The following is a 12,959-nucleotide window of genomic DNA, read 5'->3' as shown; positions in this document are numbered from 1 at the left end:
AAATAACACAGCCATTTTTAGAGTGTAACATCACATTGTCAGCATTGCACACCCCTGTGGAAATACGATGGTTTGTGCTGAAAAGTTAAATGTGCAGAGCGCGTACCTCCTGGACTAAAGATAAGGACCACTGGTATAGGCCAAAAACATAAAGCACCCAAATAAACACTTTAATTTTATTTTTTAGTCTATACTGCATTGTGATGATAGTGATGAGAGTTGATCATGTTGTTTAATAACAGTTCTTAATGTCTTTTGTTGTGTGGTCTTTAAACTTCGTATGCGTCATATTCCTTCTTATGTTGGTGTATTTAAATTACATTGAGAGGAAAGCAACATGACTGTAGTTTTTGAACCACAACACACTGAACTCAGGAAACCATTTGCCAAACTTTGTAACATTGCCATCTAGTGGGACATTGCTGTAAAAGTATCAACACGTGTAATTAGCCTATATGAACATGCATACAATAATAAATATCTGCATACAAAATATTGATTTAAATGATTTTATTAGCTCATTGGTAACAAATTTAAACCAGAACAGAGACAGTAAAGTGATACATTAAACATAGGCATAAGCCGTATACGTTTTATCGGTTGTTATGTGTCACCACTGACCAATCAGAATAAAGTATTTCAGAGCAATACTTTTTTATTTGGCAAGTTGTGTCAACACTTAATATAAAAAAGAGAATGAAATTGTGAAGGCAGATCAGTCAGAGATAATTTAGATATTTAAGATTTGTCACATTGTGATATTTCTTAGTCTCCACTGATGCCACTGCACAGTTTAAGTTACTTTTTATCCCAGTGCTCTTCAACACAAACACAGTCTTACACCAGGCACCTTTCTGTCCTCTCTTCTTTATATCGGTGACTTTAAATGTCTCATACGGAGGAATCAGTACCTCTTTCTCATTAGGTAACGGGGAGAATTTTGACACATCAGCACCTTCACAAGTTTTGATTTCAAAACAAGATTCACTTCCAAATTTCATTGCTACATTAGATGTACGAGAGGTGGACACAAATGAACCAAAACGTATTTCTCTGTTCAGAACATTCTCATTAACGGTAAGTTTGGTACCACTATACGTTAATTTGCATCCCTTTTGTGTTTTCTTAAGAATCTGTATCGCTTCCGTCAACAAAAAGTGCTGTGAATACCATTTGTATGTCTTGTCTTTGTATTTCTGTCTGCCAGTCCTAACATCATGATTGAACCTTTCAAATAGTACATGACCAGTATACACATAGATGGCAATTAAATGGTGCATTTTCAATTTATGTGGTCCAGGGATATCTCCTGTACTATAAATATAAGCTTCTCCGAATTCAGATATGTCAGAACATGTTTCTTTATTTAGATATTTTTCACTCACTAGGTTTTTCATCTCCTTTCTACAGCCATCATAACGGTCATCAACTGAATCTGGTGCCATATCTAATGGGATTATTTCTTCTTTAACAGGTCGTCTAAAATCCTAAAACAATAATGATAACATCAAATCATCAGTAATAATACTTGTACAATACAGATCCATAATTCAATCTTACATGTCCTAGGACAAATTTACTGGTGACAATGAGAATAAGAGCTGCAGTGATCAACATCTTGATTTATTCTCAATCCACAAATGCACGGTGAATGGAGATCAGGTACAGTATAATAATGTACAGTGAAGAAACTTCAAGACAACGAATACAATATTGTGTTAAAATCGTACATAAAATCTTTACAAAAGGCAAACCTTGCACACCACAGTTTCTTACAGTTTAACTAAATATCAGATTATTTCTTCCAACTATCAATTAAAATGTATAGACACCATTTGTGAGACAAACACATTAGCAGTAACAAATAGGGCTGGGCCGGTTTGGATTTTTTCTTACCGCGGTCGGTAATCAACAAATTCCCGCGGTTTTGCGGTTTATTGGCAAGACAACAAGTTAAATAACATGCATGACATTTATGTTCAATAAACAACATGTGCAAATTACTTAAGGAACATGTAAAGTGAATATTATTTCCTTCCACATTTATTCAATTTCAACATTCAACAACTTGAACAATTAATATTATCAGTTAAAAAAAATTTTAACGCATTGTGCGTGTCCACACGTACGTGCCTACAGACATTTCTCCACTTTTCTATCCTTAATTTATGAATGGCCTGTAAATGACGCAAATTATTGCTGCCCTGATGGTCTGGTAAAATAACCATTTGTATGAGAAATCACTTGTACTGCATATGTGTCCGTGCTTGAGTATAGATTGGAAGCTGCACGGAGACGCGCGTGTGTGCGCAAAATGACACGGTCTGTCTCGCGCGCGTCCGGGCAGTGCGCGTCTGTCTGGCGCCCGCCCGGGCGGTCCGCGTCTGTCTCGCGCGCGCCCGGGCGGTCCGCGTCTGTCTCGCGTGCTCGGGACCGCTTCTGTTCTAGACACTTACCATAAACATCTGTCTTTTTCCACAAACGGAGAAAGAAGACGCAAAAGCAAAACTTGCTGTGTGTACTGTGAAATGTGTACTGCTGTAGAAATGGCCACTGTGGTAGGCTAGATGAAAAAGAGAATCTAACCTCTTTGGATATTAATCCTCGGACTGATGGCGTGCTCTTTATGTTGCGTGACAATTTAATAATGTATGAAACCTGATTCTGTTGTTGATCTGTTGCAGCTGTTTGCACGTTCAAATTAAATAAAATGTTTGTATTGCTTTTACCGAATCACAGACAACGTCACCCGTATTTCTACTCAATGACAATTTAATATTAAAATCATATCAGTTAACATTTTATGTTCATAACAAGCTGCGGTTGTTTAAAAGCTGCGTGTATAACATCCCCACATAAACACACAAGTGCAGGCCAATGTTTCAAGTTTTTTTTTTTTTTTTTTGCGGTTATGACGGTGAGGAGCTCAGACCCGCGGCATGGGTCACGTGACCGCGGTATGGCGGTAATGCGGTTACCGCCCCAGGCCTAGTAACAAACCTTATAGATGTTAAGATCTTCAGATGATTTTTGATTCAGTGTTTTATAGTAACAAGTTTCAAATCAATTTAGGGTTCAGTAAACCTCATGTGCATAAACAGAGTAGCAAAGAGACAAAAACTGTGTTATATATGAAAGTAGGCGGGTCTAAGGCACCTCAGTTCTTAAAGGGATAGTTCACCTAAAAATGAAAATTCTGTCATCATTCACTCACCTTTATGTTGTTCTAGACCTCTATGAATTTCTTTTTTTCTGATAAACACAAACCAATATATTGGTATGATTAAATGGTACACATTTACTTTTTGTTTTTTCTACTAAGAATGTCATCTGAGTTTTCAATCATGCAGTTTTTCACTAGTTTCACTTTCATTATACTCGTCTCACTATAACTGTCTTTATATCTTTATTCTGTATTCATGAGTTAGAATTAATCTCTTAGATAATAAGATGTATATTGTATGCCCTAACCTAACCTTCACACAAACCTTTTTTTATTTTTAAACTTTCAAGTAGGCATCATTTACGTTGGGGGGACCGTTCACCACATTGCTTCTTTAAGATCCTTCAGTTGTTCAAGCTACGTTTCCTTTGCTTCACAAGTACATGTGGCTTTAATGTGTCTCAGGTGTCAAAGAGCACATACACAAACCTGAAGCTATATCACTTTTATTTTAATTCTTATATACCAGATACTAATAATCATTTGCAAAATACAACAAAAAAAATGACAACAGTTTCTAAAACACATTTCTTTTTGGACAAAAATGTATAAGTTACAAGTCTGCTATCAATAAATGGGGCCTTGATACCTTGCCACAGGAAATGAACAAGCAACAGTTTCTATTCATGGTTTGACTGCCTTCTCGACAGAGTCACTGTCAAATTAAAAAACAAAGAGGCCTAAAGGGATAGTTCATCCAAAAATTTTAAAAATTCTGTCATCATTTACTCACCCTCATGTTGTACCTGTAGTGTCTTTCCTCCGTTGAACACAAAATAAGATATTTTGATAAATGATGGTAATAATGCAGCTGTCAGTAACCACTGACTTCCATAGTAGGAAAACAAATGCAATTGACGTATTGTGATAAATGGTGCACACAGTTGAGGCCACTCATTAAATTTCACAGTATTTGTATCTTCTTTTGTGTTCATTAGAAAAAAGAAATTCATACAGGTTTGTAACAACATAAGAGTGAGTAAATGAGACAGAATTTTCATTTTTGGGTGAACTATCCCTTTAAGAAAGCAAAAATATGTTATTATAATTATATAAATATTGATGATCTATGTTAATAGACCATCAGAAGAAATATTAAATCAAATATATGAGATCTATGAAGCATCATGTGGTTAAAATGACAATGTGGAGTAATTCATGTGGTATTTTAAGAATTTAGCAGGCTTGTAGTCTTTAATAGACAAACAAATCTCTGTAACGTCTATGTACACATATTTGTCATTCCATGACCTTGGACAGTTTACTAAGTAATTTAAGCTGGTCCCTTTATCACTATCTCTGATTGAAAAATAAAATTGCAGTTATTTGCGGAGTAGTAATGCGTGCGTTGTGCTTCGGCTCGCTACTCTGTGCGGATGAATCTGCTGTCTGTGATCACCGCATCAGAGCGGATCTGTCATTCATCCAGATGACAAAAGTAAATCCGCATCCTTTACAGATTAAATGCTGCCATCTAGACCAGTGGTTCTCATATGGGGGTACGCGTACCCCTAGGGGTACTGCAGGGGGTACGTGAGAGAAAGTGCAGCAACTAGCGTTCATCATGACTTCAGACAACAACAAACCACAGTGAACATGAATGAAGAAGCTGATGAGATCGCTTTGGTTGGCCCCGTGGATGGGAATTTTTTTTATAAAAAAACGAACGGATGGAAGCGTCGATAAGAGCATGGTTGTGTGTAAGCTATGCAACAAGGAATTCACATATCACCGCAGCACATCGAGCCTCAAGTATCATCTCAATGCAAAACATATAGCAGCTAGAATGGACGTTAGCCCGACTCCGAGTAAAAAGAATAAAACAAATACATAAGTTTATACATTAAAAGCATGACTAAAAAGATGTGTCTTCAAAAGTTTCTTAAAACAGTCCATAAAAGCAGCATCCCTGATAGACACAGGTAATGCATTCCATAGCTTTGGTGCCTTATAGGAGAAGGCCCTTCCCCCCATGGTTTTAAATTTACAACGAGGCTGCAACAAAGAAAGAGAGCCAGCAGAACGGAGAGAGCGAGCAGGAATGGATGGAGTAACCAACTCACAGATGTAATCTGGAGCCAACCCATGTACTGCTTTATAGGATAAAATCAAAATTTTAAAATCAATACGCGACTGAACTGGAGGCCAGTGAAGTTGTTGGAGTACAGGTGTAATGTGATGGCGTGATGATGTGTGGGTCAAAACACGTGCAGCAGAGTTCTGTATATATTGCAACTTCTTAATGAAGTTAGCTGGTAAACCAGCAAAAAGAGAATTACAATAATCAAGCCTTGACGTGATGAAAGCATGAATGAGCCTCTCTTTAATGTGAATTAAAAGTTAGCTGGGCATCAAAAATCACGCCCAAGTTGCAAAATTAGATTATTTTTTTAAATCAAGTCCAAATATATTTAAGCAATATCGCTCCAGTAGGAGTGTGATATAGCTCTATATCATCACGGCTGTGATTAGGCCAGAGGCAATCACAGCCGTGATGATATAGAGCTATATCACACGACTCCGAGAGCGATATTGCTTTTATACAACAGTTCGACGGCACACGTTTGAAAAAAGAAAACTAGAAAACAACAACGGAGTTATTAATGACAGGAAACACTTTCGGCTGCTTTGAATCTCAATGGACGGAAAAAGCGTTTCTTTATATTACCGTTTCTTGGTCACAAAGTGTAGTTTTAAGATTAGTTCAGTCCAGAATATATATGTATTATATTTAAATCTACAGTCGATTAGTAAAGATAGCGCCTGTTTGAACGTTTGCTTAGTGAGATTCGGGACGTATGAGAACCAAAGCATGAGCGGACGTCAGTGTTCACTCGCCTCGCTGACCACCGCCCTCTGTGGGCTACATTTCTGACAGGGATTCCCTGGCTCTCATGTTGGCCTTGTTTGTTTTTGATCGTCAAAGTGAGATCAAATCAGCAGTATTTGGTGTCATGATCAAACTATTACTTGTTTTTTTATTCATATTTAGTGTCTTTTGTGTTGTTATTGTTTTGGCGCGAGGTAAAATTTAATAAAACTATACTTAAATAATGTTACTATTGCTTTCCCATTTACTCTTAACGCGATACGAGCACTCGATTATTATTAAACTTTGTTCTTGTCAGTACTATATAAAACAGTTTTTTATAAGTGTCAGAGAGATGTTTTTGCATGCTGCTTATAAATATACCAGTGGTGATATCTCATAACATGTTTTAATAGTCATGTCACGATAAAATAAATGTTCAATGTCCACATTTAAAAGCTGCGCTGCTTACCTGCAGTTCCACAATGTTTTCGCGTTCTGATAAGAGATATAGCTCCAGAAGAAAAAACGAGTGTTTACATTCCTCTTTCCAAGTGTCCACACGATGTGACAAGACATTAATCCCATTAAGTTTAACGTAACATCCAAGAGCGCTGATCTTTGACGGAATAATATCTTCCGATTGGGATTCACACACTGATTTACGAGCTAGTGAACTAATGAGACACACGGAGAGTGATTCAAAACAGCGCGGTTGTGTGTGTGTGTGCAGTTTTCCATTCAGAGATGAGCCTGTTTAGAGGACCTCCATTCACTAGGTGGCGGAATGATATGAAAGGTGAAGCGGTTACTGTGCCGTTATCAGTAGAATATTGCACGCCTCTTAGCCAATCAGATTCGAGAACCAGAAAGAACTGTTGTATAAAAGTAAATACAAGTTATTTTCTGACACCAACACATTCTTCACTAAAAGTCCATTTACTAGAAAGCAAGTTACTCTAACTTAGTTTGCTTCAGTTGTCTGCTATCTTGTTTAACACCCCCGGACAGTAATCTACGATGTGGAGAAAAACCTTTCAAGTACATCTACTTAAAAAAGGGATGCCAAGGTTGTTTAAAAAATGTTTTTCAAATCAGAAATTAGATTAAAGCAATGGTACTGCATATGCAACAGTATGGTAAATGTGATAGTTTGTGTGGCATCCACAACCACATGAACAAGATGTGTGGGAGATGAGAAGTGTGAAGGTGGTGTTAAATCTCACACTGCCCCTCAGCAAGCACATGGTAACAATGAGTATGATGTGTATGGTGAGACTATACATTATTTTGCATCCATTTAGAAATGTGAATGAACTAGAAATACAATAAAAATATGCATTAAAAGCACAGGAATTTTGCAAAACAAGGACAGATATAAAAATAAATCCATAATAATCATAGTATGTGTGTGTGTATGTATGTGCGCACACCTGTGTGAGTATTTTACATCTTTGTTTTGCATCTGTGGCTGTTTTTTTGCCAAATTCTATAAGAAATGCTCTCTGTGGCAGTCATACCTTTTTTTGCATTTCCCATGTATTTCAATTGGGGTCATTTTACCCCCAAAGGGACTAATTTAGTGATTTTTTACGCCTCTTTAGAACGACCGAATCAATCCCATGTTTTTTTATATGAATATTGACATCGGGAAAAGTCACAAAATCTTATTCCACTGAGATGAAGGGAACCATGTTTTCAAATTAAAGAAAAGTGGCTTGGTGGTAGAATTGACCCCAAGGGTCTTATTAGGGTTAAAAACATTTATCAATATTATTTAATATGTCATTAAATCACTACTGTATCAGTGAATTTCATCAGTTTAACTAAACTGTACATCAATCAGGTTTATATTAGATAACACATTAGATATTTTTTGTTAGGTTTTATATTTATAGAATCAGGAATTCAAGACATCAGATCTGACATGCATATTGCCCCCAAAGGCTAAGTGCAGTAACTACGCAAACACTAAAACTGAAAAATATGCCCTTAAGGTTTTTTACACCAGCCAGTCACACGTTTTTGCAATTTTGACTCATTCATGTTTTTTAAATGGGACAAACATGAACCATTTTACAGACAGATGTCAAAAAGCAAGTTGTGGGGAATTACCTTTTGCAAGTAAAACTGAATAAAGAATAAAAAAGGAATCACAATCGTTGCCTCAAAAACAAGATCAGTGGAGAAAAGCATTGTGTTTAATGGAGTGATTGGAAAAGCTGCTAGCGTACTAGCAAATATAAACATTAAAGTAATAATAAATGTATCACAATCTCCATTAGTTTACATTCGCTTTTATTGTGAGATGACGTGAAACGCTTGCTCTGGCACAATCATGTAGTTTGTAATGCACCATGAATTTCAAATCTTGTAATCTGAGCATGTTTAAAATTTGAGAGAAGAATATCTGACAGGAAAATCCCATAAACTTGATATCATTTTTGTCAGTATTGTAAAATGTACAGAGCGCGTGCCTCCTGAACTGGAGTCAAAAACCACAGGTATAGGCCAAATAAATAAAGCACCCCATTAAACGCTTTAAAACAGGTTGAGGGTTTGAGAACCTATAAAAAATAATTTAAATTAAGTGACGACTTTAAACATCAAGTTTCATAACATTTCAGATAATAAAATAATATAATGTACTCCGCATCACTGAACAATGCTATACTGTATTGCAGATGATGGTAATGAGAGGAGTTAAACATCTAGTTTAATAGCATTACAGCAAAGAAAATTGAGTGTATTCTGCTCTGTTGTAACATTGCCATCTAGTGAGACATTGCTGTAATGGTATCAATGAACGTGTAATTACTGGTAACCTATTTATATGCATATACTACTGTAATAAATGACTGGACAGAAACTATTGATTTTACAATATTTTATTAGCTAATTTGTAACAAATTCAAACCCGAACAGAGACAATAAAGTGAAACATTAAGCTGTAACTCTCAAGAGGAGTTTTGTGTCACAACTGACCAATCAGCATAAAGTATTTCAGAGAGCCGGGTCATAAGAACCACATAAAAAAAGCAAAGTGGCAAAGTGCAGTTATTAATATGCTTTCAGATTATTCGTATAGTTTTAACTTTGTGAAACTTGTATTTAAAACAATTTAAGTTTTTAAAGCAGCTGGCAAGTTGTGTGAACACTTACTATAAGGAAAGAGAATGAATGAAGTTGTTAAGGCTGGTCAGTCAGAGATAATTTAGATATTTGATATTTACCATATTGTGATATTTCTTGGGCTTGACTGATGTTATATTACAATTTAAGTTACTTTGTGTCCCAGAGCTCTTCAGTTTAAACACAGTGTTACACCAGACACCTTTCTGACCACTTTTTTTTATTTTAATGACCCTAAATTTCTCATATGGAGGAATCAGCACCTCTTTCTCATATTTTAAACTGGAGTATTTTGTCACTTCAGCACCATAACAAGTTTTGATTTTAAAACAAGATTCCTTTCCAAATCTCTCTGCTACTTTCTTTGTAGTAGAGGAGGACGCAAATGAACCAAAACGAACCTCTGTGTTCAGAACAGTTTCATTAAATGTAAGTTTGGTACCACGATAAGTTTTCTTGCATCCCTTTTGTGTTTTCTTAAGAATCTGTATCGCTTCTGTCAACAAAAACTGAAGTGAATACCATTTGTATGTTCTGTTTTGGTATATTTGTTTACCGCTCCTAACACTCGGATTGAATGCCCTATATATGGGTATTTCAGCTCCAGTGTACACATAAATGGCAATTAAATGGTGCATTTTCAATTTTTTTGATCCAGGAAATTGTCCTGTACTGTTTATCCAAGCTGCTCCAAATTGAGCTGTGTTATTACAGATTTCTTGCTTTAGAAATGTTGTCTTTACCAGTTTTTCCATCTTCTCTGTACAACCAGCATACATGTCATCAACTGAATCTGGTGCCATATCCAATTGATATATCTGTCCTACATCATGCAGTCTGTCATCCTATTGGAATGAGAAATAACCCCACATCACAGGTAATAATGCTTGTTAATTTATCATAATCTACCACAATTTTTTACAATGTTACATTGTTTTAAATGTATTGTACAATAATATACAGACTCATAATTCATTCTTACCTGTCCTAGGACAACATTACTGGTGACAATGAGAATAAGAGCTCCAGTGGTCAACATCCTGTAGTCTGTAGATGTAGTCTGAATCCTCTGATGTACAACGAATGGAGATCAGGTATGAATATAATACAGTCAAGAAACTGCAAATGAATATATAAATCCAAAATCTTTGCACAATAGAAAACAGCACATCACATCTTATAGTTTTAAATTTACACATGAAGAAGCATTCAATATACTTTATAAAAGGAGATTTTAAAAAAGTAAAAATATTTCTATAACTCAAGCATTTCCTGCCCAGACAGCAGACGACTAGCGTGAATGTCTAATAATATCTGCAAACTATTAGTTAAAATTCACAGGCATCATTTACAGTAACAAACCTTTTCAGATGTTCAGACTTCAGGTGATTTTGTTCCAGGATTCTTCAATTTTCAAAGTATCAAAGTTCAATAAAGTGGATATGATGTTGAGATCTGGCAATAAGCAAGAAACTAAGAGGGTTTTATACTTTTGAAAGTAGTAGGCGGGTCAAAGGTTTCCAAGAAAATGACATCTGAATATTTAATGAGCATTTTTTTTACAGTTACCATCATAACCATAGATATGTATAATGAAGGCTAGATGTCTTACAGCGGAGTCTCTAACGTCATTACTGGCTGCCATCTTACCTCAGACAGCTCGCTCACTCGTAGCATTGTGTATTAATGGTGCAGGCACATTTAAATGACCATAACTTGCTCTACCGATTTTCAAATGGTTTGGTTTCTTTCAAACGTTATTAACGTGGCTATAATTCTGGATGCTTTAACATGTGAAAATTATGTGTTTTTCAGTGCTTTATTCACCAAATGTATTTTATACATCAATTGTTCTGCTCTTTGAAGGGCATAGGGATAATCACCTATGATTGGAGTTGGACCGGACAGATTCAAACGCATGTGCGTCTGTGCATAAAGAAAATTGTTAATTTTAGCGCCTTTTTGCAATTAAATTGTTCAAAATCACTTAAGTGTTAACATTTGCAAGCTTTTGAAACATGTGCAAATGATCAACTTTCACCCTATTTAAATTTGCGTATTAATCCGCGAATCGCATGCGACCCGAACCGTGGGTCTTGATCTGTACGGATCATAGATCAACTGCGATCCGTTACACCACTATTTAGTATTAAAAAACAAACATCTTGAGATACTTGGTAGCCTACAATATTTACCTCTTATGATATTGAGCATTAGAGACTTGGGCTTGAGTAAGCTACTCGATGGTGGCAAGCTTCTCATTTCTTTGAGTCAACAACAACCAGAAGTAAACTTCACTGAGTATTGCACAGAAATCTTGTCAAAGAACGAAAAAAATAACGGTATTAACCGGTTACCACTATTTTCAATAAACAGTTCTGTTCCTGAACATATATTTTTGGAAAGTTCCTTGTTTCATTTCTGTTCCTTGCAAAACATCAAAAGTTTCTGGTTTTCGTTTTCGTTCCATGAACCAGTTCAAAGCCTTAATTATACATATCTATGATCATAACATCTAAGATTTTATTATGCAGCTTTTTTCTGTGTGTCAGGATGTTTGCAAGATTGACGTATTAAAGATGAAACTATGACTGAACTAGCTCTGTTTTGACGTACAGGTTAATAAAAATTATTTTATAATCATTACATAGTAGGGGTGTAACGGTTCAAATTACTCACGGTTCGGTGTGTATCACGGTTTTAAGGTCACCGTTTTGGTACACTTTGGTCACAACAGGCTTCTTTACAAAAATAAAAACCTAATCCGTTTTTAACCTCTGCCAAAATCAACATTTTCATGTAAGAGCACTTGTATTATTATACTACATGTAGCTTACCAACTTTAGAGTAACTTCAAAATGCACATAAAATAGCTTAGAACACTGGGTTACTTTTTATATTTTATGCCACTATCTTCAGGCAATGTGTGCTGTTTCTGTCTCACCTATGATCGCGTGTAATCAACAACACCCTGGTGATGACGGCGTAATGACTCGCAAATTTTACAGTTTTGTCCACGTTTTCTTGAGCATCGCTGCAGTAGACTTAAATGAAGCTGGCGATGGCTCTATTAGCGTCTTTACTCCTTTGCTTGCCGCGCTAAACGGTCCACGACACACACACAAACGCCAACACGTGAGGAGGAACTGTGAGGTTGGCAACAGATTTGCATAGCATACTATGAGTTGATTGGACAGGTACTCTCACCTAAACACACGCAGAGCTTATTCAGAACCATACATTAGCAGTTTTATGCATTGTTATTTTTTTCACCAAACTATATTAGAAATGCGTGTCCCGAACCGTGGGAGGATGACGGGATGATTAGATTCTTTACCGAGAACTGTTACACCCTTAAAGCAACACTATGTAGTTTCCATGTAAAATGACTTACAGCTCCCCCATGTGGTTGAAAAGCGCAACAGTGCCTGGTATCAGACACTCTTTTGCAGGCAGAGGAGGGGCGGGGCTGTGTGCTCTACCCTCCACCGCCACTTTCAGAGTGTGCTTGTAGCAGCTAGGAGGCTGCTCAGGTTGCAGCAACAGTACAATTTGTCCAGTTAAAAGTTGTTCTATCACTGAAATAATTTTGGAGACATTATTTAAAGGTAAAAAAACTACATAGTGTTGCTTTAATACGTAGTCATGTCAGACACTTGACAACCAGTGCAATAGCTGAATCAACCTCATTTTTTTCTGTGTTTTCAAAGTTTTGATTGTGTTTACAGTGCGCAATATACCATGCGTTAATTTTAACACAATATACCGCAGTTCTCACTGTCCTAAAAACAAACT

At 36.3% G+C, this 12,959-nt stretch overlaps 2 protein-coding genes across 2 annotated transcripts; both read right to left on the bottom strand.

The window, feature by feature from the left end:
• Positions 1–573: 573 nt before the first annotated feature.
• Positions 574–1,617, bottom strand: LOC141350848 (NAD(P)(+)--arginine ADP-ribosyltransferase 2-like). Its single transcript, XM_073856680.1, has 2 exons — positions 1,561–1,617; positions 574–1,487 (listed from the first exon to the last, which is right to left on the bottom strand). The coding sequence occupies exons 1-2, from the start codon at positions 1,615–1,617 to the stop codon at positions 720–722; spliced, it is 825 nt and encodes a 274-aa protein (XP_073712781.1). The 3' UTR covers positions 574–719.
• Positions 1,618–8,946: 7,329 nt separating this feature from the next.
• LOC129425748 (erythroblast NAD(P)(+)--arginine ADP-ribosyltransferase-like) lies at positions 8,947–9,992 on the bottom strand. Its single transcript, XM_073856749.1, has one exon. It carries the CDS (start codon positions 9,965–9,967, stop codon positions 9,236–9,238), a length of 732 nt encoding a protein of 243 aa, XP_073712850.1. The 5' UTR covers positions 9,968–9,992; the 3' UTR covers positions 8,947–9,235.
• Positions 9,993–12,959: the final 2,967 nt, after the last annotated feature.

The sequence above is a fragment of the Misgurnus anguillicaudatus genome, chromosome 19 (genome assembly GCF_027580225.2).
Source record: "Misgurnus anguillicaudatus chromosome 19, ASM2758022v2, whole genome shotgun sequence".
In the NCBI taxonomy this organism is placed as follows: domain Eukaryota; kingdom Metazoa; phylum Chordata; class Actinopteri; order Cypriniformes; family Cobitidae; genus Misgurnus; species Misgurnus anguillicaudatus.
This window is presented reverse-complemented; position numbering and strand designations above follow the sequence as displayed.